Source organism: Alosa pseudoharengus, unplaced genomic scaffold, assembly GCF_046254945.1.
Source record: "Alosa pseudoharengus isolate Yale_2024_CS ecotype anadromous, Long Island Sound unplaced genomic scaffold, YU_APseudo_1.1 YU_APseudo_1.1_scf_4, whole genome shotgun sequence".
Classification (NCBI taxonomy): Eukaryota; Metazoa; Chordata; class Actinopteri; order Clupeiformes; family Clupeidae; genus Alosa; species Alosa pseudoharengus.
Window position 1 is genome coordinate 3,927,645 of NW_027468774.1, and position 25,569 is coordinate 3,953,213.

General features: G+C 40.9%; 3 protein-coding genes across 11 annotated transcripts in view; 1 reads left to right on the forward strand and 2 right to left on the reverse strand.

Moving 5' to 3' along the window:
* unk (unk zinc finger) overlaps nucleotides 1-6,992 on the reverse strand; it is a 20,220-nt gene extending 13,228 nt beyond the window's left edge. Inside the window, exons 1-4 of one of the 4 annotated variants that reach the window (XM_076266964.1) lie at nucleotides 6,533-6,992; nucleotides 5,459-5,668; nucleotides 3,777-3,953; nucleotides 1-60 (exon numbers count right to left, since the gene is read on the reverse strand). The exon at nucleotides 1-60 is cut by the window's left edge and continues 71 nt beyond it. In XM_076266964.1, the coding sequence (XP_076123079.1) occupies nucleotides 1-60; nucleotides 3,777-3,953; nucleotides 5,459-5,668; nucleotides 6,533-6,681 (596 nt within the window). In that variant the 5' untranslated portion in view covers nucleotides 6,682-6,992. The remainder of the gene's footprint in view (nucleotides 61-3,776; nucleotides 3,954-5,458; nucleotides 5,669-6,532) is intronic. The other 3 variants (XM_076266963.1, XM_076266965.1, XM_076266966.1) reach the window with 3 other exon arrangements.
* A 252-nt stretch (nucleotides 6,993-7,244) lies between these two features.
* h3f3a (H3 histone, family 3A) lies at nucleotides 7,245-9,791 on the forward strand. Its single transcript, XM_076266973.1, has 4 exons — nucleotides 7,245-7,351; nucleotides 8,396-8,531; nucleotides 8,639-8,792; nucleotides 9,013-9,791. Exons 2-4 carry the CDS (start codon nucleotides 8,404-8,406, stop codon nucleotides 9,139-9,141), a joined length of 411 nt encoding a protein of 136 aa, XP_076123088.1. The 5' UTR covers nucleotides 7,245-7,351; nucleotides 8,396-8,403; the 3' UTR covers nucleotides 9,142-9,791.
* LOC143103165 (uncharacterized) lies at nucleotides 9,673-24,830 on the reverse strand. 6 transcript variants are annotated; one of them, XM_076266969.1, is made up of 17 exons: nucleotides 24,720-24,830; nucleotides 23,865-23,972; nucleotides 23,436-23,511; nucleotides 20,411-20,567; nucleotides 20,274-20,319; nucleotides 20,098-20,156; nucleotides 16,883-16,918; nucleotides 16,672-16,724; nucleotides 16,303-16,344; nucleotides 16,212-16,266; nucleotides 15,635-15,852; nucleotides 14,152-14,200; nucleotides 13,896-13,961; nucleotides 13,757-13,816; nucleotides 13,582-13,667; nucleotides 12,187-12,281; nucleotides 9,673-10,222 (listed from the first exon to the last, which is right to left on the reverse strand). In XM_076266969.1, exons 1-17 carry the CDS (start codon nucleotides 24,754-24,756, stop codon nucleotides 10,188-10,190), a joined length of 1,278 nt encoding a protein of 425 aa, XP_076123084.1. In that variant the 5' UTR covers nucleotides 24,757-24,830; the 3' UTR covers nucleotides 9,673-10,187. The 6 variants fall into 6 exon arrangements, 5 of the variants coding, with proteins under 5 accessions (XP_076123084.1, XP_076123083.1, XP_076123082.1 ...); XM_076266968.1 differs by having other exon boundaries at nucleotides 14,152-14,197; nucleotides 16,212-16,344; XM_076266967.1 differs by having other exon boundaries at nucleotides 16,212-16,344.
* Nucleotides 24,831-25,569: the final 739 nt, after the last annotated feature.

Sequence of the window (25,569 nt, forward strand, 5' to 3'; positions counted from 1 at the left end):
TCCCCGACTCCGCCCTCCCCGCAGCCAGCGCCCGCCTGGGCCTCCAGCACCTGCATCTCCCTACGCACAAGCACACATGGGCATTCAGTTACAAGTATATGTGTAAGTATATATACTCTTTTGATCCCGTGAGGGAAATTCTCTGCATTTATCCCAATCCGTGAATTAGTGAAACACACTCAGCACACAGTGAACACACAGTGAGGTGAAGCACACACTAATCCCGGCGCAGTGAGCTGCCTGCATCAACAGCGGCGCTCGAGGAGCAGTGAGGGGTTAGGTGCCTTGCTCAAGGGCACTTCAGACGTGCCTACTGGTCGGGGTTCGAAGCGGCAACCCTCCGGTTACAAGTCCAGAGTGCTAACCAGTAGGCCACGGCTGCCAAAATGGGACTCAAACTTGATTCCATTCAGGGGGTCCTGTGGCATGACAGGCTACAGCGCCCGTACCATATACGGGTCCAAGTGCCCACGGGGACCCAGGTTCAAATCCGACCTGCGGTCATATCCTGGTCCCACCCCATCTCTCTCTCCCACTTACTTCCTGTCTCAATCTTCACTTTCCTATACAAATAAAGCCAAAAAGCCCAACAAATATACTTTAAAAAAACTTGTTTCCATTCATATTCAGCTTCATTAAGTTAATCAGAGTCTATACACTTTCAAGCTGTATTCCATGGCTTCATGTTTCGCTAAGGCATGCAAATAAAGCAACACAGAGGTCAGATGCCCTAGACATTGTTCAACATGGGAAAGACAAGAGAATACACAACTGAAATGTATTTGAGAGAGTGTGATGACCCCTCCTCTAAGTCAGGGGATGACTACAAAAATGAAACAGTTTTGCCTTGCCTGAAGATATTACATATAATAGCTAAAACAATTGAGGAAGTCCAATAAACTTGCCTCTACCCATGTTTACTTTGGCCCCAAGCACAGTTGGGAGAATGATAATAGAAAGATAGAAAGATAGAAAAATCTCTAAGGATCACTGTTGAGGAGAAAAGTAGCATCTTGGGGTCACCAAGTCTCCAAAAAAACTTCAGAGTAATTCAGATTATTTTACAGATTAACAACATGTTAGGAAAGAGTCTTTCTTGTCATTTAATTACAAAACAAAAAGGCTGGATTTGGTAAATGTTATTGGGCCTTTGTCTGAATTATGTTTTAAGGTCAGATGAAATGAAAATTGAGCTTTTTGACAACACACACTGCAGGTGGGTTTGGTGCACATAGAAGGATCGCTATCCTGAGAAGGACCCTATGCCTGGGCATAAAAAAAAAAAATGTTTGGTTCCTGTTGGTTGTCAGTTGAGGCCATGGGTCGGTAGGGATTTTTTTTTCTTTTTTTTTTTTTTTTTTTTTTCCAGTGGCAGTAAGGGATAGGTAGAAAATCAATCCCACCAGGATTTCGCGAGGTTTTTTGAGACTGTTGCGACCTAAAATGCCTGGATGGAAGTTGCGGTGATTTTAGCTGTTTCTTGTGGAGAAATTGCGGGAGGAAGTGAAAATTGCAAAAATAGTTTAAATTTAGGGCAATTAAGGTTAGTAAGACCAAAATCACACTGATAATCTTGATGCTTATTAAAAAGGATAATCAAAGGTAAACAGTAAGGATTACAGAAAATCAAAGTAGGCCTACTTTATTTGTGAAAATGCTTTGACTGAGGTCATTCACAAAGCAGTAGAACTGTCCAAAAAAGACAGTCACCTAAAGAGATGGCATCATGTCATATGTTTCAATACATTCATATATTTTGTTATTCATATTAAGTTCATATCTTTTTAATAATTCATAGTCTGTGGTTAGTAATTTCATATTGATTTAAACTATTTGACTACACTTCTGTTTAATGTCATTACATTGGTGGTGTACGTCTAATTGACTGCCTGCCCCTTTAAGGACGTGAGAGTAGCCTAAGTACATTTCTGAGTGAATTGGAAGGCTTGCATCTCACTGTGATCGGCTACGAGTGTAAATCACTTTTTGCATAGTGCATTACGATATGTGGATGCAATTGGGAATGTCTTCTATGTCATTAGTTAAAATAAATGTTAAAAAAAACAACTCGAATGAAATCATTATTGGATCATAGAAGAGGTAAATGTCTTGCAATTTTATTAATTTCTATGATTTTGGTAGCACTACTCAAACTAAGCCCACAAGCTAGCAAACATGACATAAGCTAAAAGGACATATCCAGGTAAACGTTTGCCAATGGGTTGCATAGCCTACTCAAAAATCAGTAAACCAAGTAGGCCTTAATTAACTTACTTTCATAGCCTAGGTAGGTTAGCAACACCAGGTTGAGAGATGCAAGTAAGCAGATCATTAACGTTAGCCTTCTATTTATTGTCGTCAAAACTGTAGAGGAACGAACACGTTAGGGCAGTCTTTGGTGTCATATGCAAAAGGTGCAGAAGTAAGTGTGCCATCTGGCTCAATATTTTGCGCGAGGGACTGTTGTGGTAGGTGAAATTTCACGGTGAAACTACGATGATTGGTCAAATTTGCGAAAAAGTTGCGGTGTTTGGACAAAATTGCGAGTGCCTTGGTAAGTGACGAAAACAATCGTCTTCGTGAACAGCTGTGCATAGGCTACTTTGTAAAAGAGAGAATACGCTCATCCCTATACATAACGCAAGGGGTAATTAATGTAATTATAGTTCGCCTTTTATTTGTGGATTTATTTAATATATTTAGTGTTATTTCTTCCCCAAGCTCATAAAATAAATTTGGGTCGCACATAAATTGACAGGGTCGGTCGGAAACCGGAACCCAAGAAATTTTTTTTTTATGCCCTACTGATCAGTATGGTGGAGGGTCTGCGATGTTGTGGGGGCCTCGAGGGCCTCATTAGGGTAAATGGTATTATGAACTCCATGAAATACCTGGCCATTTTGAATCAAAATCGGTCTCTGCCAAGACGGGGGTCATGATCGGATCATCCAGTAGGTCAATGAACCAAAACATATTTCTAGATAAGAGCCTAGATCACCAAAAAATGGCCCGCTAAACACAAAATCAAGGTTCTGCCATTGTTATCTCAGTCCCCTGATCTGACTTCCATAAAAAACCAGTGCAGTGAGATAAAGGGGAGAATGCACATGAGAGGACCTAGGCATCTGGCTAATCTGGAGACACTCTGTAATGAGGAATGGTCTCAAATCCCTCTCTTTGTATCCTCCAACTTGATGGATTGTCATGAGAAGACTAGCAGCTGTTCCATTGCCTAAAAGAGGCTTAAAAGCAGGGGTGCCAATAATTTACTTAAAAAAAAAAAATAATAATAATAAAAAAAAAAAAAAAAATATATATATATATATATCTTCCTCTTCAAGGTTGGATTTTTCATCATTGTTTTCATTGTGAGACTCAGATTAAGTGACAAAAGTTGTGACAGAAAATGTGGAGGACACTGTAAGCCGTGTGAGTGTGTGTGTGTGTGTGTGAGTGTGACTGTGTGTGTGTGTATGTGTGTGTGTGTGAGTGTGAGTGTATTTGTGTGCACATGCTGTTCCAGTTTTGAGAATCTAGGACCAATTTTTCCTAGAGGAACAGTGATATTACAATATACAATATATCTGAGGAAGTGACAATGAACTGTGTATATATTTGTATTTGTGTGTGCAGTGGGGAGGTCGGGCACAGCTCAGACCTAATATGCACAGTTGTGTCTGTGTGTGTGTGTGTGTGTGTGTGTGTTTGTTTGTGTGCGTGCATACGCCTGAGGCCTAATACACACAGGTGTGTGTATACAGGCTCTATGTATGTACCGGATGTCATAGACGGGGCTACGCAGGTCATGTGATCCGTGAGCGAAGGCACAGTGGGGACCGTTTTTACTGCAGTGGCCCTTGGCGTCCGTCTCGTGGATGCAGGAGCCCGTCTTATAGTAGCGCAGGTGGTACCGTCGCTCCGTATCCCCCGCCGTTCGGTGCAGAAACGGACACCTGAGGCGGGGGGGGGGGGGGACATAAGAAAATGAAGAGGGGGGGGGGGGTGAGGGGGACACTTAATATGCGAGGTGATGTTAAGTTCAAAGTTATACCATCTAGCACATCAACTCATTTCCAGTGCTCTCATTCCACACATGTATGCTGCTTGCAAGGGTGCTAAGTGTTTGTAGTTAGTTGCTCGTTGATTTGACAGGACTGCTATGTGTGGTGTTAATGGAGCAGCAATTTGCATGTTCTCAAGAACAATATGGCCACCTAGCTTTCCCAAACTGAGACAGTTAAAAGTCCCAGATGCACTTATGTAAAAGATCTATTCTGAATGGGAGCCGTTTTTCATCTGTAAAAGAAGTGCAACATTCCAGAGAACTTTCTAGAAAATCTCTGGAAATGTGTAAACGGCTCTCTGAACTCCCTAATGTGGTAGACCAATCAGGACTGTGCATGGTATATTCCGCCAATCATCATAACAGGGCGACAGCCACCTGAGAACATCCATTCAGCCATAGAATTCTGACCAAGATTCCATATATGGTCTGATAACAATTTTATTCGTAGACAGAGAAATATACTTATTCCAAACACTTGTGTGATTGAAGTGTGAGATGCTAATTCAGTGCCTGGTGGAGTTTCCAATTTTGTTCAAATATGAAAACTATCCTCTCTAGTTTAAGAATGCATGTGACAAATGGACAGTCTGGTCAAACATAGCAGAATACTGCATTAGATATAGGACATATAATGTGTATACAGAAGACTATATGTCTCCAAAACTCTCTCAACTAGCTCTGAAGTTATACATCCATTTGAAGAGTTGCTGTAGATGTAAACCCACCCACATTCTTGCTGCAATACCAAATCAATTATTTACTAATGAATAACACCTTTATATTACTTGGTTCATGTTCCCTTGGTAAGGAAGAAGTCTGTTTCCTGTCCACACATTTGAGCAAATTAGTAGTAAACCTGATAAATATGGAGGCATATCCAAATCCAAACGCTTGATAACAATGTTGCTTTGTTTTTTTTGTTTTTTAAAGAAACTAGTCTCACATATTTCTTTCAAAAACAGTTAAAGTTCTTTGTTCCGCACAAGATTCAATTACAGCAAAGCAAGGCAGCTTTATCTGTAAAGCACATTTTATACCCAAGGCAACTCAATGTGCTTTACATCACACGCATATGGTAATTCAAGGTCTTAAATGGTCAATAAAATGGTTCTACAGGATCTCTTCACAATGGTCCAAATGAACCTTTTCTAAGAGGGCATTATGACTGTCCCAGTCCAGTAGGTTTAGTAACTCACTCATGTTTGTTCCTGCTCCCATACATAGCATCACTAAGGTTTTTCAAGTTTCTTGTTGCTTTATAACTAAAGATCTAAAACAACATAAAGTTGTAGTACAGAAACCCTTCAGAATAATCCAAATCAACCTATTTCCAAGAGGGCAACATTGTAACGGTTCTATGGGTGACGGTTCCGTGTGAGGCTGGTTACTCACTCGTCTCCGTCGGGGCAGTTGCCCGTACCCTCGTCGTATTTGGTGCAGTACACATCGGGACTGTAATTGAAGGTGCCGTCGCGGCGACGGATGGGTCGTCGTCGGCGCTGGTTGAGGAAGTGCCAGTGGAAACAGGCAAATGGGCGATGCTGAGTGCATTTGTGCTGCACGAAGAGAGGACACTGTTCAGTCCTGAACTCTTTCAGGTATCTAAGAGGGACAGAGAGAGATGAAAAAGAGATGGAGAGAAAGAAAAAACAATAATAAATCTCAATACCTTTCATTAGAGTTGACAGGAAGAGCACTTGACTCACTTGACAATAAACAATCAATCAATCCATACAGACTGAGTATAATTAATACAATACTGTATAGTGCATGCATAAATATAACAAAGGGAGACCACACAGTACATTATACTTAAGTAACCATAACTTTGTCTACAGAGGCCGTTTGATCATCCTTTCAAAAAATATTTGGTCTCACTACACACACTCTTGTTAACAGGCTATGCATCATAAGATGCTATGGACAGGGCGTAGATCCTCATTGCCTTCAAATACAAACAACAATCAGACGATGTACTGTGCACAATGGTGATTATTACCTTAGATTATTATTTGACAAAGTAGGATATGTTGTGGGCCCTCGACAGGCTACCACTGATGTACTGACGTGACACGGGCTATTATGCATCACCGTTGGTTAGACTTTCGGTTCCTCTATAAATAGCCAAATACATCATATCATTATAGTTTTACTTCATCCACTGTGGTGATTTGGGTGCTCTGATAATCACATTTAGCATTTATTAACAAAAGGTTTGCTCATACTTTAGGCTAACTTTAGCCAACTCCAAAACAGTTGCTTGTTTACGTGCAGCACTGGCGGAGCGTCGTAGGCCTCTGGAGACCCATGCTGTTAATAGTCAACACTCTTCGTTCCACTATGAGTAAGTGTGTCCAAATTACGGTCAATACGTTAAAGTAGAACCCCTCATGGGTTGTTTTTGGTAACGTCAGGTGTTTGGACCTAAACGTGTGTGTGGACGTGAGGGTGTGTTTGGGTACGTACGTGTAATGTTGTGGTTTCTCAGGCTGTACGTGCAGCACGTTCGCGGGAGACGTCGAGCCACCTGCCGGGGAGGAGGAAGAGGAGGACGAAACTCCAACGCTGGTTGCAGAACCAACAGAAGAATTGGACTGCAGGGGTGTTTTCGACATTTTCCTGACATGCGAGCTATCAAACTATTTAAATTTGTGTCAGCTTGTAGGTCCGCATTCTTTTCCGTACTGCGCTTGCGCATGACAAGGGGAAGAGGAAGTCCTTAGTCACGGGACCTCTGACAAATATTGACTTGGTTCAAAACAATTTTTTTCAAATTGTTCAGCACGTTCAAGACAGAAAGAAATGGAGAAATTGTCGAACACTGTACATCGCAATAACGTCGTTCCCATTGTTCCCATTGTTAAGGGTATTAACATTGGTTTATTTTTGTATCACCTATAATAAAGACTAAATCACTGTTTACCCGGAGTGTGTGGTGGGCTTTTACAGATGACTATGCAATTATTACACACTCAATTTTAACCAAGCTTTGGTTTGAAATACATGCTCTTAAACAATTGTCATCAGACAGACTACAGATTTACATTTACATACAAGTTTAATATATAACCAATGACTAATAGGATAAACGCTCTGTCATTTAATATCATAGACCAATCAGCATCAGGCAGTAGAAAAAATGGTTGACGTCATTTGATGCTACACGCATAAATACCACGCTTCGCACACTTTTGTTACACACATCCTTTACCCTGGTTACTCATTGGTGTCCCTTGAGACCCCACGGCTCTTGGATTCTTAGGATTACGCGAAACATTGAAAGAAGTAAGTCTTATTTCTTAATATCGTTAAAAACGTATGTTTAGGTAACTGACCTTTAAAAAAAAAAAAAAAAAAAAGAAGTCAATATCTTCATTGGTTTGTTAATGCTAACGTTACTAGCTAGAACCTATGCTAAATGTAAACCTAACGTTTGGTGGCGATTTGGCAAACCGTCAGCTGTTGTTGGGGGTCGAAGAAGAGGTCCGTTTTATATAATCAAAGGCAAATGAGTGAAATATGAGTTTGAATGAGCCTTCAGCCAAAGATGGGAAATGTACACATTTTCAGTATGGAAGTGAGGCGGTGACGTTAACGTTAGGTATTTGAACATTAGCTGTCGACTGTTAGCTTGCTAGCCTCAATCATCAAGCGGGTATTTCTAGCGAAGGTGGCTGCCTAGCTGTCGTTAATGGTGTCTGGTGGAGTAGGACCATGGATTACTTATTTCATCATGTCCGATTAACTTAAGTCCGGCAAATGGTATAGTTAGCGTTTTAATGTTAAAATGGAAATGAGTACACGTTGGCTAGCTGATTTTGTGTGTATCAGGGTTGACTAACTAAACAAAGACAGTCCGGTCTTTACGTAACGCAAGGAAGTAGGCCTGTATGAACATTAGGAAGGAGGACAAATAGAAAAGACCTCCTTTTGAAACGGACCTAGCTGAAGTTGCTAAGCCAGGCTAGCTAGCACTAGCAATCCTATCCATTAGCACCCTTCCCCGGTTTGTTCGAGGTGGGGGAGGGGCAGACAATTCTCCGTTTATCTCAGATGATTGTCAGTGGATTTTTAAGTAACGTTAACTTGACCACTTCAAAAATGTACAATGGGCAGCCTGTAGGCGGTAAGATTTCAACATCAATGTTTTTGGCAAGCATTTGCCAAGCGATATAACGTTAGATAGTCCTACATGGTAGCGCCACCACAGCTGATGGCTAGCCGTGCTAACCTGTCCTCACTTGGGTCTCGTCGTGAATAATCACTTTACCTAAACATTACTCTTGTGATCGTGACCTAACATTCATAATTGTGCTAATTGTTTGGCAGATTAAAAGATGGCTCGTACCAAGCAGACCGCTCGTAAGTCAACTGGAGGAAAGGCGCCAAGGAAGCAGCTAGCCACAAAGGCTGCCAGGAAGAGCGCGCCTTCCACCGGTGGAGTCAAAAAGCCCCATCGTTACAGGTACAGCAACTTCCATCAGTTCTCGAGTCTAGCCACTGTGCGGTGTCTTTGTACATTCAAAATTTTTTTGTTATGCCCATGTAACGTTAAATGTAATGTCTTATCAGGCCCGGTACCGTAGCCTTGAGGGAAATCAGGCGCTACCAGAAGTCTACTGAGCTGCTGATCCGCAAGCTGCCCTTCCAGCGCTTGGTGCGAGAGATTGCTCAGGACTTCAAGACCGACCTGCGTTTCCAGAGCGCGGCCATTGGCGCCCTTCAGGTGTGTATGTGGTTGCACAAGTGTATAGAACGCTACACTCCCTCTTCTAAACTAGTCCATTGTCGTCGCACAAGTATGATCTTAAAGTTTTACTGTTGTAGTACATTGGGTTGTTGCATGCTGAAATTTGTGAAGCGCTTGTATTGCTGGCTTTAGATTAAGAGTACTGGCTAACATGTCAATCATGTGCTTTTTTTTGTGCTTTTTTTTGTCCCTGCAGGAGGCCAGCGAAGCATACCTTGTGGGTCTGTTTGAGGACACCAACTTGTGTGCCATCCATGCCAAGAGGGTGACCATCATGCCCAAGGACATCCAGCTGGCTCGCAGAATAAGGGGAGAGAGGGCTTAAGATGCCAGCCATGGGACCCTTTCAGGGGGATTCACCATATTTATCATATTTCACACTATTTTTGTTTGTGGACATTTTTATTTCTTGTACCTATTCTGTTCCTATGTGTTTATAGACCAGATCAAAAGGTGTCATTCTGCAACTTCACATGTTTTAGAGTGAATGACTAATTGGTTCAGACCTGCTCCCAGGTGGTGGGTTCAGGACTGGGTCTAGTCCAGTTCTGTCCTAGTTCCCACATGGATTGACCTGATCAGAACTGGATTTAGTCTGGGAATCGGGCTGTTTTTTTAAATGTCCTCGTCCTGAGTGGCAAGGCACAGCACACATTCCATCTTGTTGAATGAGGCCTTTTGGTAAAGGATCAGGTTGCTCAGATGGTGTTCTCTGTTAGAATGTGATGGGTGTTGCTGACCTGCCATTGGGGTTCAAAGGCTCTCTTCATGCAATAACTCTTTGACTGGCAGTCTGTTTAACTTCACCTCATTTTCTGTCTGTTCCAACTTGGGTCTTGGAGAAATTGTATATTGATTGCTTTTTGTCATTTTTATTTTTTTTCCAATATAAAACTTGGCAGCTACATTGAATACTATTTATGAAAATGTTATCACATTGTAGACTTTCTATTAAACGACATGGGTCAAACCAGACAGCTTTTGCTTTTGTGGTTTTTATTTTAAACTTCATCGACTTGTTTCTAGCACTTGTTAAAAACGGATATGGTTTATCATAGTATCGCTTGAGTTTGGGATTTCTTTCAAACAGGTAATACCTGTACCCAGGGAGTGAACTTGGCACCAGCCAAATGCTGATAAAATACAATGGTGGTTGTTGGGTTCATATGCAAAAATGATTTACTATGAAGTGGCTGGTCAACTTGTCCATATTTGTTTGTCAGCAGTTGGTAGACATTCACATCTATATGGGGTTCAATAAAACAGTACTCTTATGGTGTACTTAAATGGAAAGGGCATTATATACATTGATACTGGACCGCCTTTGGCTTGGCACTAACACATGGTTGGTCTTCGGCTGGCAGGGTTTCCTCATACAGACCATTCTGTATGCTTGAATCCAGCAGCTGCAAAGGCAAGAAGTTGGTGTTAATCAGTTTAGTTATAGATTATAGGTGGCTAACAGTTAAGATGCTAACTATTTCTAAGACTAAATGGCTGCTCCTCCTGTTGCTGCACTGTTTAAAATAAGTGATTGGGACTGCCAGTCTGCCAGCAGAGCCTATACTAATTGAAAGCATTAACCTATTTCTGCTGGCTGACATGTTAATGTGTAATCAAAACCCTTTTCACAATGTCTATATTGCAATGCCTTTATGGCAGTTCTCAATTTTTCTTGTGGGGGGCAAACATTTGTTTTACTTTATTGTAGGCCTAGTGCTTTTGCTACAAGTTATATGTTCTTTTCTTTTCAAAAATGTCCCAATTTAATAACAAAGGGAACACACACTGAAACATACAAAGGAAGAGGTAGGACTAAAGGTAAGGCAAATAAAAGACTTGACAATAATGTGTGTGTGTGATTATACGTGGATGCACATCTATTCTACATCAGGCTATTAAAGTACTTTGTCATGTTCATGCCCCGTATGTGATTGCTCTATAAACCTCAACAAACTCCAGTAGAATTCTTAATTCCTCCAGAAGAGTATTAAATTAAAGTATCAACTCAGTGATAGGGACAGATGTAGGCTTAGACAATGTAGGGCAGGTGGGGTTGAGAGCTAATGCCTCAAAGCATTCTGTGAATATCAGTTGGGAACTGGCAGATGTTTCCCACTAAATACCCGCTAAATGTGCACGGCATGCTGAGACATGCATCCTTTTGTGAGTCTTCATGTAACTATGTGTGTAAATCTGACTTAAGGTAACCAATAGGAAATCACAAAAAAAAACTAGAAAAGCATTTCCTGAAGGAAATACAGTGCATGAAAATGCAAAAATATGATGTAAAATATCATACAGAGTAAAAACAAACTATATTGGTTGCTAGGTAGATGAGGTTTAATATAGTTGGAATGACTGAACAGTTAAATAGGTGGATAGTTTAAATGGTTAAATTATTTAGGTAGATAGTTGACGATAACTGACAGTTGGAATGGCTCTAATGTTTGCTAGCAGTTATGCTAACTATGTTAACAAAGATAATAATGTTAACCAAGTTAGTATGCTAACTAGCATGCTAACAATGTTAAAATGCTAACTATGTTAACCATGTGACTTAGCTAACCTAGCTAATCATTTTTAGTAGTTATGCTAACTATGCTAACTAGTATGCTAACATGTTAACTATATTAACCATGTGACTTAGCTAACTTAGCTAATCATTTTTAGCAGTTTTGTTAAAGATGCTAACAATGTTACCAATGCTAATATGCTAACTAGCTACAGTGGGTAGGAGTCATAGTTGATGACAAGTAACAGTTACAATGGCTGAACAGTTAAAAAGTTCAGTAGTTTAAAGGGTTAAATTGTTTAACAGTGAAATATTGTAGTGAGGACTTTTATTTTGAAACAGTTTTTGGCAGAGGAAGCAGTTGAACAGGATGTGTAGTCTTAATAGGGCCAGTTTGTATGCTTAAAGCCTGAGAATGGCAGTTGAAACAGGTGGCCTGAACACCTGCCATAGGATTCTAATTGCTTAACGGCTCTATTGTGATGTCATCAGCCCATGTTAAGTCTATGGGGAAATTAAGTAAGACCTACGCAACGCAGTTTGAATGAAGTTTCTACGTTAAACGGTTGAAGCTGCATTAAAGAAGAAGAAGAAGAAAATGCCTTGGAAGAACAGTACAGTGCATTTTCATTTTCATTTTCAATGTATTCTGCTGAAGAGTCCATAATCTGTTGTCTAGTCACACTGATAAAAAACCTTGCACTAAAATAACATTTCTGTGCAAGGATAGGCTAATTTAATGTACATGCTTGACACACACACACACACACACACACGCAAAGCTCCAGGGATGGGCAGGCTAGAACCTGTGACAAAAGATACTTCCTTGAGACTGCTGAGACGTGTGTGTCTTACCTACGCGGCTGACGATGTCCTCACACTCCTGAGCCGATGCCGCCTGCAATACCACACAGCAGAAGCCCGTAGCTCTGGGGGTGTCTGGGACGTCCCTGGAACAACCAATCACACCCCAGCGTTTATCTCAACAACCAATCACACCCCAGCGTTTATCTCAACAACTTCAGCAACTGGTTTTTACCTGGAGCCAGGTGGGGAGTGTAAGGTCGTGTCTGTTTTGCTTCAGCTCAGACAGTGAAGCAGTACAACAGGATTGTCTTCTCTCAGTTAGCTATGTTTGGGTTTACAGATATTCACGGCATGAAATGGAGACTTGGGATAGGAACCATTGTTCAGAGTGCAACAGTATGTCTCTTCTATGTGAAATTTTGATTCTGTCATACAACTGTTTCAAAGGCATGCAAAAAACTGAAATCTCTAGATAGTAATTCTTCATATGTAATTCTCATCACCATTTTAGGAAATATTCTTGCATAATTTTATGAATGCAATGAACTAAATTGTGTAACAGTGTCTGGCACATACATTTTGTCACAGCATTTAATTATTTACACCTTTCATTGTGCCTTGTGCCCATGCACCTTCATGTGATCTGCCCAAATATAAACATGCAGTACAATCAATAGCCAGCAGGGGTCTCCAGTTATTCAACTCACTTAGGACTTGATTAAATTTAGGTAATTCCATGGCACATTTAAATCAAACAAGCATTCACACAAATTAATATCTACATGATTAAGCCATTTGCTCAAAGGAAAATTCCGGTATTTAGTATTTACCACTCGGTGAGTTGCACAGTTTTGAAAACGAACGTTAAGGGTTGTTTTAGGACATGTTTGTGCATGCCTGTTGCAGCCACTCTGAAGCAGTAAAGGCAAGTCAAAACGAGTCAGAAAAGTTGAGACAGGACCAATCGTTAATATTTCGGTGTCCACCACTCTAGTTCATCCAAAACAAACCAGAAAAGGGACTCAAAGTGCTAAATACCGGAATGTTCCTTTAATCCATAGTAAGACGCATTTGTAATGTTTTACGGAGAATGCTTTCATGAAGGAATATCTTAAATGGCTATGGCTGCTTTAGTGAGATGCACAAATATATGGACAGTGGAAGATATCCAGATTGAGCATTATGTTGTTATTAAGATAGTATTATGATTTTGAAACAATGCTTATGGACCATGTCATGAACACTTAAACGGGTGTGAAAGAATGTGTTTTTCTTTTTCCTTTTTTCAAGGACTGCATCTTTCTCCATAGAAATTCAGCTCAGTCATGCAACAGAGATAGATAGATAGATAGATAGATAGATAGATAGATAGATAGAAATTCAAGGTCCCAGTATAGCTAAAATGCATTATTTTGTATGGAAAATAAGGGAAGTAGTACTTACGCCACACAGAAGGCAAAGATCCTGTAATCTGGACGGCTGAATCTCCCAACACATGATATTTCAGGGTAGTGGTGCTGGAACAATTCCTGCACAGTATGCATTCCCATTAATTTACTATCATAAAAACAATGTCCACCTACACTTAAGATGGGGGGCAGCTCTGAGGGACACTTACGAGCTTGGTGTTTTTTTCTGTACACGTTAAGTGAGTTTCCTTCATGTCTAGAAGCACCTCCTGAAAGAGCAAGGACATCAGTATGTTTCTTTTCTTGAACAATTGGTTTGGGTTCATCAGTCTTAGCAGGTTTCTCTACCTTCCGAGAGTCACTCCTCTCCAGAACAAAGGGAATTCCATACTGTAGCACTTCCTTGCCTCCATACTAGTTGACGAGAGATGAAAAGAAATGTCAAGTTACTGATTACATCTGCTTCACAACTGATCACACAAATGTATTGTATGTAGTGAGTCCACACCCAAAACAATGACAAACAAGCAACCACAGCTAAGCGCAAACACAGACGTTCAAAGTTTGACACACAACACATAATGCACACTTCACACATATCTACCATTCCAATGTTTGCCTTTCCCAAGTACTGCACAATGTACACAATCCTGCTGAAGAGAGGAATTCAAGAGTCAACATGCCAGGCAGCCATCATGTGTGTGTGTGTGTGTGCATGTGTGTGTGTGTTTACATTCAGGTGCGTATAGGCTCAATAATGTCATAAGCACATGCAACAAAGTGTAAGGATCCTAATTACCAGGCTGATGATAATCTTTTCAGTCATATATTGACTCTTGATCAACTACTAAGTGTGGGCCTCATGGTGGGCCCATTGTCACATATTGCTGCTACAACAACTTTTGATTATATCTCTAACCTTTGCCTTTTTCACAGGAGAAACTAACATTAACACAGGAAGCAGGAAATGTAATTAATGTGTACCTTGTAATGTCTTGATTAATGCACTCTCACTACAACAATGGTCTCAAGTCTCATCAAAGTACTCTCAAATCAGATGACCTCCAACCATGTGATCCCAAATCAGCTGACCTCCAATCATGTGATCCATATCAATGTAACCAACCACAAACTAGGTAGCCTATTTAAGTGAGGTTCACAGAGCATTCTGGGAGCTATTCTGTAGTCAGAATCTCCCGCACCACTCTGGTGTGTAGCCATCATCCTCTGAGCTGGTATGTTCATTCTCTGATTGCTTCATATGGTTTCCTAAATGTTCCTTTAACCTGTTTTCATAACTTTCACATTATTCATTTAGATGTACCTTCTATAATGTATTGGATGAATAGCTTGTACCTGACAAATAAATTGTTATGCTTTGACCCGCATAGTTTTCTAGAGTTTCTTTAGATATCCCTCAAGTTTAAGATGGGCCAGGAGGAACGGCTAGGATTAGTCCATAGGGCCGTGGGGGCTAAATCAGTGAAAGTGTAGGCATGCTACCAGAACTGGCCATCGTATTGTACTGTGGTGGGTCACTGATTTTATTAGTAGTCTGGAATTAGACCTAACCTTAGCACACCCTGAACCCTCTGTAGCTACGGTAAGGTGTTCTGTCCAGATGAGCATAGTGGTCCAGGCCAGCACTATAGCCTCTGACCGACTTTCACACTAGGATCATTATTCAAGTGAAGGCGCCTCCCGAATTAATCGGCCAAGGAGGGCCTCGCACACTATTCTTGGGGAAGATGCGTCTAATTAAATAGCTAGAAGGCATTCTTGTAACAGCATTGTGGGTAGGCCCACATCGGCCTACCATGGATAGTAATATTACTTTGACCGAAACTTCTCCATATCTAGCGGGGTCAGAATCATTAGGTTAACAGGGGTTCTATAATCAATTGTTATTTCCAACAGCGCGCGGACAGCTTCACGATTTCCTTCGACCACTCCCAGTTCCCTCATTGGTCCTGACGAGTGACGTCGCTTGTTGTGACTACAGACCTGCACTCAGCCTTGAGCTGAATAGAGAGATTCAAACAGCAAAACAAACATGTGTTCAGCTAAAGCGCTGGTGGATTTCTTGCCTGCCTTCTCTGAGACACTGAGACTGGTCCAGTTTGCGCGGGTTGGTTCCGTGCCGGCGGGTCAGGTGGGAGGAATCCAGGCGTACTGCGGGGTTCTCCTGCTGCAGGAGTCGCAGCGTCTTCACCAGGGGCCGGAACACAGCACCGTCAGGGTCTCGGCACCTCAGCAGACGCAGGGAGAGCGGCTGCCCTTTCAGCCTGGACAGGATCACACCGCCCTTCCGGCAACAGAAAAGACAGAGAGACGCTGGGTTAGAGAGAGCAAAGGCCTTCAAGGCTGATAAACTAGGCTGGACAAGGTGCATTTGCTGGGGGAGAGAAGGTAGAGGTAGTGAATATATACACGATGAGTTAAAGAAGGTAAAAGCAGAGAAGATATCTAAGCTGTGTTAAAGAACGTAGTGGTAGAAGATTTGAGAACTTAGAGATATTTGAGTGGACTGTCCATTTGTGAGGAAATCAGTGCTTAACATCAACATCACAAACACAAACATCAATACTGAGTATGTCTTTGATCAAATGTGTTCTATACAGAGGCTGAGGGGTCTCTCTCTCTCGCTCTCTCTTATTCGTTCACCTGTCCGTTACTGGCGTTTCTGAGTGAAGTCCCGTTAATTTCGTCAATGATGTCACCGAGCTGCACAAATCCGTCCACTTCCGCCTGACTGCCCTGCAGCAGGTCCAGCACAAACACACGACCGTTCAGGTACCTGGGGACAGGTAACCGGTGAGTGCCGCTGGTCATTTAGTGCTACTTTATTATCATTATATTGTATATTATCGACAGCATCAGCAAAGCCACTGGGCTGATGGTGGGGTGCTTCTGTTTCCAAACTGGAACACTGAATTAATTTTAAGCGACATCATGCAGGTGGGCTACTTTTTTAGGTATTCTCTCTCTCTCTCTCTCTCTCTCTCTCCCTCTCTCTCTCTCTCAAATTCATACAAAAGTGCTTTATTAGCATGACAAATAGGACAGAAAAACCACATTCCACATTCACAGGGGTGACAATCATAGAAGGAGAAACCTGATCCACCTTAACACCATGCCCAGCTCTCGACACGGGACCGCTTCGTACAACTCACACACCTGGAGAACACACAACATCAGGCCACTAAAACTCACACACCTGGAGAACACACAACATCAGGCCACTAAAACTCACACACCTGGAGAACACACAACATCGGGCCACTAAAACAAAACACTGATCAGACTTAAAGGCTGTACGGATGGGAATCACTTACTGGGAGAAGCCAGCTCTCATCCAGGAAACTGCAGTTCTAGAAAGAAATAGCATATTTGTTTCAAACATGGATATGTACCCTGGGTACCCTGGAAATCCAGAGTTCTCGCGAGAGCACAATGGAATTGTCTCTGCGAGACACTCTGGCAAAGAGCGATGATGCACGTTACTTTTACCCTAACATTCCGGGGAACCAGCTAAACTGATGAAGACAGCGCTGCAACGTTGGAGGACAGTACACATTAGTCGTAGTGTTATCCCATTGCGTCGAAGTCCGAAATCATTCAGTGTAAACGGTCTAGTGTTATCCAAATGCGTGCAGTGAGATTTTTAAATGCATGCTTGTTGCTGCCCCTCGAGTTGGGCCATTACATTGTTCTTGGCCAGACCCTTAATCTTTCTAGATTATCAGGGTCTGGATTTTCCAGGCTATACCCTGGGTGCAAATTCTAAAACCCTCCCTTCACAAACATCAAATTATGTGTGTGTGAATCAGGGCCGGTTCTAGCCTACCACATTTGGGTGGGCTGGTACAAATTTTGGGTGGGCAAATTGACAAAACACAAACACAACAAAAATTGGTAGGCCTACTCAGAGCTGGCCCAAGCCCTAAGAATTTGATTTGGGGGCCCCCTACCACCTTATCGCTACCAGTAATATTGAATATTGTGAACGCTTAATGATTCACATCATCATTTGTATTTTATATATATATATATATATATATATATTTGCATTATATATATATATATATATATATATATATATATATATATATATATATATATATAATGTTTTATTAATATTTCATATTGATTGTTTCACTTTTTAAAAACCTAACCCTAACCTTTACATTGTATTAGTGGTATGTAAGTCTAATTAGGTGCCTTTCACAACTTGTCCATGTCTGTAGGCTATTATTTGGAAATGAGATCTGCATAAGAATATGAGGACGTATGTCAGGATGTTTGCTATTCAATTAGTTAATATACATATAAAAAAAAAACAACTTGAAGGGAACCGGATCGCAGTGGAGTGTCATGCAATGTTCAATTCTGATGAGCACTGCACAAATGACAAGCAAACATGACGTGAGCTAACTGGTAGCGAAGGAACTAGGCTATTTTCAGATGTAAAAGATTGCCAATAGTCCTGTCGCATGTTACTCATGTTATTAAAAAATAATAATTAATTAACTTCATTTCATTGCCTAGGTTACAGACACAGACTTGAGAGATGCAAGTCAGCAGATCAGCTATTATTATTTGTTGACATCAAACCTGAAGAGGAACACAACAAGTTTACCCAGCTGCTGTTCCCACAGTTCACACACATGGAGTTTTTCTCTTCTCATGTCCTGATAGTTCTGCTCATCAGCAGTATTTCTGATACATGTATTTAAAATATCCTAAGTATTTCAAATATAAAATAGTAGGCTATTTTGACATTTTTTGTTTAAGTTGTTTTTATTTTGTTTAAGTTTTATTTTGGTGAATGGCTTTGTAAACTATGAGAACATTGTTCATAATTTACTAAAAAGAAAGGTTTTGGACAACTCACTCCTTGACTGGCAAGATGGTGCCGAGCAGAAAAGCCAAGTGAGTTGTCCAAAACCTTTCTTTTAGTAAACTCTGTGTACACAAACAATGTTCTCAATGCTCAAGTTCATGTGTAGAGACGCGGATGATACTTCGATCAAAGTTTCATGTTGTGTCGAGCCAGAGCCCGTACGGAGACCCTTGCCACTCCGTATTAAGTCCCATTGTACCGAATTTTGGTTGCAGTTCCACTAGATTTCCACTGGGGGCGATCGCCATGAGTGCAGAATGAATGGGAGTCAATGGAGCTAGACGGCTAAATTTGCCTCTTTCACCTGATTGTCGTTGACAAATCTCAGATTTGATTGTAGTTTGTATAACTTCAACATGGGTTATAGGTCAAAAGTTGAATGAACGAGTACTTATGTCCTTTTGATTTCTTACAGGTTGGGTCGTTGTTGCCCATAACACGCTAGCATTGTGCTAATGAATGATGTCATTGACACGTTTGAAAGGCTTTTTAGAACAATTAAGTGACTTTAAAAAATATAATACTCAACCAAGTGTATTTTCTTTGCCTCCCCTTTCGAAAACAATATTCAAATTACTTGGAAAAAAATTATATCCCGAGAAAAGTGGATTTTGAGGGGTACAGCTCCATAGACCTCCATGCATTCTGCACTCGTGGACGAGCGCCCTCATGTGGAACCACAGAAGGAACTGCAACCAGTTCAGAAACCGGAAGTTTTCCGAGAGTGGCAGTTCTCCCCTTATTAGACATTCTCTGGTCGAGCCTTCTTAGAATAGCGATCATGTATCAAAATAGTAGTGCCCCTACGATTCCCATTCAAAAGGCCATTTGACCCAAAAATGACAACAGGACAAGCTTAAAAGTGGCGCTTCGGACGTAATTATGCTTTTAAACGAAAGTTTGACTCGGGTAGGCCTACATTCACAAAAACACCCTAGGATGCATTTTGGCGAAAGTTACGCTTTAAAGCTGTTCCTCTCAAACACTGTCCGCTTAATCAACAGAGTCAGTGTACTAATGAAGAAATATTAAATAGACATATATGGTAGATTTGCAAAGTGATATCATGCTCCCTTTCAAGAGTATTAGGCGACTTTCAAAATATTTAAAAATAATAATTTTGATACATGCTAATGCATTTTGTAGTTTATTTTTGATACACTTAAAATCAGGGTATTTGATAATACATTTTGATGCCCATCCCTGCCAACAGCTAGATTAGCCAGGCAGCTAGCACTGTAGCTGCCTGGCTGTTCTAGCTCTTGGCTGGCTGCAGCAACATGAGCTACTAGATATAGGTACCGATTGTTTTCTCTTTTTTTAAGTGACTTTGAGAAACAGAAATCCATGTGATAAATGGCCAGAGTTTTATTTTAAGGCATCAGGAGCGGGTTTATCTAACGCACATAGGCCTACATAGGCATACCGTACAGCTATGCTAGCTACCATTACACTCAACACCAACTCATCTACATCCAAGCTGGGTTTGAGGCTGCACACTGCACAGAGGCACAACTGGGTGGGCAAGACACAATGCTTGGGTGGGCTTAGCCTGTGAATAATGCTCACCTCAATGTTGGGTGGGCTTAGCCTGTGAATAATGCTCACCTCAATGTTGGGTGGGCTTAGCCTGTGAATAATGCTCACCTCAATGTTAAGCTTGAACTCCATCTCTGAGATCACCAGCAGCAGGGACATAAAGGGCTCTATGTAAGACAGAGGAGAACAAGAACAAGAGCTTACAGAAACCAAAACACATTAGGCTCAGTGATAACAGTGTTAATGTGCTATTTCCTTTTAGAATGAAAATGCCAAGAACTCACCCAGAAAGTCCTCATTTCTCAGAATAGATATAGTAGTGCTATAAAACTGACCAAGGATAAACACATATTACAATCTCAGCAAGCTTAAATGAATTAACATTTCTGGCAAACAGTAAATAATCAGTGAATTAACTTACTTCTAGGATTTTAGGTGTGTGTAACATGTGCTTGACTACATTTCCCAGAATCCTCCGATTCACTGCAAGCCTGAGGAAATAACGACCTCGCCCCTGAGCTGTCAGCAGCTTCTTACAATTAATGGTTTGTTCCACCGCCAGTGATACTGAGCCAAGTCTTCAGAACAAAGAAGCCAAGGAAAAAAAGTTGGAAAAAATATGGGTAACACTTTACTTGACAGTATCGACATAAGAGTGACATGAACGTGTCATAAACAAGTCATAAACGTTTATGACATAATGCTTCTGTTATTAAGTGACATTTGTTATTTTGTCATAACAAATAAGGGTTAGGATTAGGGTTAGGGTTCATGTGTCATGACAGTGTCGTGTTCATGACAGTGTCATGTCACTCTTATGTCGATACTGTCAAGTAAAGTGTTACCAATATGTATGCTTGTAGACAATGCAATGACCCTGTCACCTTATTTCTGTTAAAAGTAATTAATAATAAACCTTATTACTGGCAGTGATGGGCAGTAACGGGTTAGAAGTAACCTTTACTGTAATCCAATTACTTTTTTCAAGTAATGAGTAAAGTAAGGGATTACAATTGCAAAAACAGTAATTAGATTACTTTACTTTCCTGCAAGCAGCCTGCGTTACTGCGTTACTAAACCGTGATTTTGCCATAGACAGTAAAATAATTTGGGATTTTGCCATATGGATTTTGTGAGACTAACTCGTGACAATGATGTAGGCTATAGCTGTGTGATATAGATGTAAACAACAGACGTGTGCAAGACATGGAGTGCGGGAGAGAGCGCGAACATGGAGCATTTAATTCATTGCAGTTCAGACATTACGAAAAAAACCTTAACGCTGTACACTCTTCATGGGAAGAAACATGTTGTCTACAGCGAAAAATTCCACCTCAAATCTGAGCAAGCACCTAGCAAGCCGGCACAGAAATGTGAAACTCAATGAGACACCCCCAGATCCCGACATGAAGGCTGCAGCAACAGGTGAAAATAGAGGACGTCGCGGGTTCCCTGTAGCTTACTGGCCCGTTATAACAGGAGCCAGGGCATTATAATATTCTGGCTGCATTCACTGTGATTTGGAAATGGGCAAAAATATAATGTGGTCTTTGTCTTTTTGTAATGGGGCTGGTGAGTGTTGAAGTCTTCAATAATTCGTTTCCCTTAAACCAGCGTTTCTCTACTAGTTCGCGGAGACATGCCAGGTGAGGCGCGAAAAACAGGAGTTTTTTTTATTTATTTTTTTATCTGTAGCCTAGGCCCAGGTAGCACCCGATGCGCAATGGACGCATGTGTTATTCATAGGGAAGCGCTCGTGTCAAGGCAGCGTGAGCGCATGTTTGAATCTGCAAGCACGTTCACTAATGAACATTTCTTGAAGCTGGCCTATCTTTGCGATATATTTGGAAAGCTCAATGAGTTAAATATCCAGTTACAAGGCAAAGACAAGCACCTACCTCACCTAGCAGATAAGATTATTGCATTCACCAAAAAGCTTGAGGTATGGGACATGGCGCCTCGATCGCAACAGTATGCCTTTGAGAATCTGAGTGAAATCGCTGAAACGTCTGCTTCGGGAGACACTCTTGTGATCCCATGTATTAAACAGTAGGCCTACATCACATCCCTGCAAAGTTTATTTCAAAAATATTTCCCAACCAGCAGTGCTCAGTATGACTGGATTATGGATCCATTTAATGCAGCATGTTGGTATTTCATTGAATATATTGTACAATGCTGTAAAATATTGGCTTATGCTTCCTAATATGTTGCTGGAAAACAGAAATATGTGTGTTTAATTTACAATGGCACATTATGTATTTATTTATTATTATATCTGCAGCACCAGCTGATTTTAACTCTGCTGAAGAGGATATATTTAGAACTTGTCATTATTTCAATACATTTGACAATTTTAAGCTTGACCTACCACTTTCTTAGAGCAATGAGGGACAGGTGGGGCTCGAAAAGTCAAAGTGGGGAATGAAAGAAAAAGTTTGAGAACCACTGCCTTAAACTAAGCATTTACATGAAGCACAGTAGCCTATGCCGATTGAAACACATTCCACTCAGATAGGTGCTACCAGGCTCATATAGGCTATCACTTTTAATTGCAAACAGAAAATGTCTAGCTAGCTGTTTATACCAACTTAATATCATGACTATTGCTACCAAATGTGGAGTTTGTGGACTAGGCTTATATTTGAATGGAGCTGATCATTATGAGAGTTGTATAGATGCTCTTAAAGTGACAGTGCACCATTTATAAATGAGTTAAACTGCATCAAATTAGTAGTATTTCTTAAGAAATATTTTAAACTAACAGTTCTGCTTTGGGCACCAAAATAGCCAGCAGCTGCACTGCACACACACAGTTCAAACACATACTCTTCTTGACATTAGAACAGCCTAAATGTGGCATGCAACAGCATTTTCTGTTTTGGTAAATTCATTACTCCTCTCTGCACTGCAACTGTTAAAAGATGTAAATGTTAATAGAGACTTTGGTTTTAATATTTTTTTTGCTGTATTTTATTTACATCTATTCGAATGAAGGAGTATAATAAAACCAAGTTTTAAAAAAGCGTATTCAGGTTGTGTATAGCTAGTGTGTTTTTGTAAAGTAACTAAGTAAAGTAAATAGTAAAGTAACTAATTACTTTTGAAAATAAGTAATCAGTAAAGTAACTAGATTACTTTCTTGGATAAGTAATCAGTAATCAGTAACTAATTACTTTTTCCAAGTAACTTGACCAACACTGATTACTGGTGCGCTAAAGCTAAGCACTTTTTTTTATTAAATCTACAGATTAACTTACCAAATCCCACTTAAGGGTCTTCTTGAAATTCACTAAACCTAGAGTAAGGGTGGATAAATCATTCACATTACATGAGGACACCCATTAAACTCATTAAGTGCAGTCCAACTTTGCCCAGGCCTAATCAGTATGCTGTCAGGATTAGACTCAGTAGCCTGGGTGTGTCTATAGAGGACAGAAGCTCACCGGCCACAAAGGTCATTCTGAAGGAGCGTCTCCAGGCCATGCCAGTAGTCCCTCTGCACCAAACTCAACACAGGCTCTGCAGCAGAACAACATTATTCAACACCAGCTCTATCATAACACAGCATCACATGGGTCAGTTTAGGACTACTGCTGAACATCATTTGCTGACCCCCATCATAGGGGATGGCAGAACAGATTGATTCTGATATGGGGATTTAGTCCAGTAGGAATGGGATGGGACGAAATAAATGCCCAAACATTTACTACGCAGATGCAGACAAAATACTGTTTTAAAACAAAAAACGAAAGGTTCTGTAATGTGTAAGAACTTAGCAAACAACTCTGAGATTAGACTATAAAGCTTTCAGGTTTACAATAATTACTCTTTGAGTTGGTAATTTGCCTGTGTGTGGAGAGATAGCAACTCACGCTGTAGTCCTTTCCGAAAAATGAGCTCCAACAGTTCGCAGCAGGAAGAGAGATGGAGACAGGTGTCGGTCACTGGGCTCTCGCTCTGGCTCAAGTTTAGGATACACACTAGAGGACACGCACACACACACACACACACACACACACACACACACACATTATTGTCATGAAATTATTTGATTGACTGTCCAGAAAGACCACGAGTTATTCAATGTAATCTCATCTGGGACTGCACCAGCCTTGAACAATGAGAACAACGCAGCACTTTTATTGCTCCATGAACCATGAGAACAAGCAGCATTTTTATTGCTCCCCTATCCACTTCCATCACGTAACCAAGCAACCAGCCTGCATCGTTTCACCTGTTTGATGGTATGCACGGCCTATGCGATAAGAGAGCAAATTGCATCAGACATGCAACTGAATAAGGAACAGCTGAACTAAAATGAACTGAAGAACAGTCCAGACATTTCACGGTATTTGTGCACAAGTAAGGTGCGATAACATCATTCGGCATTTAATACAGCAACAAATATTAAAACTATATTTTGTTACCGGATTTGGAGAGTAGGCTACTACGCCGTGCACAAGAAGACAATAGTTTACTCCGACTATTTTTCAACAGGGCTACACGTTAATAATATTATTATCATTATACAGCTTGATAAGCACCGATGCGAATGATTGCAGCAATGCGAATGAATGACGCAAGTGCATAGCCTACTACAAATAAGGATAGGGAATAGCCTACGAACAAAAATAAATACAAACACGTCAAAACAGTGCGGAGAGACATCTGTTTGACGTTCTGTTTGAGATTGACATCTGTTTGAGATTGACGTTTAAGTGACTCACCTTTCAGGGTCTCTAGAAGGGGATCTTTAGGTGGCATGATCTGTCACTGCAGCTGGTTATGCTTTCGCTGTCATCTGGCAGCACAACATGAGCACTTCCGCAAGCGATTGATGTGCTGATATTGGGAGTGTCTTTCCCTTATGGGTGTTGCTCTGAAAATAAAGGGCAAACAATAGAGGTTGCTGACTGTGTTACTCCAATTTGGCATATCAACAGGGCTTATCAACACCTTTACATTATATTCCGTTTTTAATGACAAAGCAAATAAAGTCAACAGTGGTGTGGAATGTAGCGGCTGGTTATTTTGACAGTTTGGCTCCATCTTGAGGACAACATGAAGATGTGATGGCTCCCTTGTTCTCACATGCAAAATGAATCTTCGTGTGCAGTCGTGAAGTCGGAAAGAGCCGAAACTCGTCACTCAGCAACGGACCGACATCCAGTGTAAACAAGGTCACATCCACTCTCTCCCACACACATACACACTGCAGAGCTGGGAGGCAGAGCGCAGGTAGCCTGTCCGGCGGTGTATGTGATGTAAAGTAGTAAGAAAGGGTAATCCAGGTAAATATATTGATCATTGTTTTACGACAGGACAGCTCAAGAGTCTACTTAAGGTAAGATATGCTTATGCTTGTGTGAAAAGTCAGTAGGTAATGTTAATTCTGCAGGTCTTTGAATAAATTGATCAATGCTGTTTTAATTTTGAGAATCCAAACAGGGCAGCTGCAAATATTTGCTGCACCATGATAGCTACAGTGCATCGAAAATCAAATTGTAGGCTATCTGACAACAATCAGAATAGTCTACTTTAATCTTATGGTTAGTTATTTGCCTGAGCAAGTGTGCT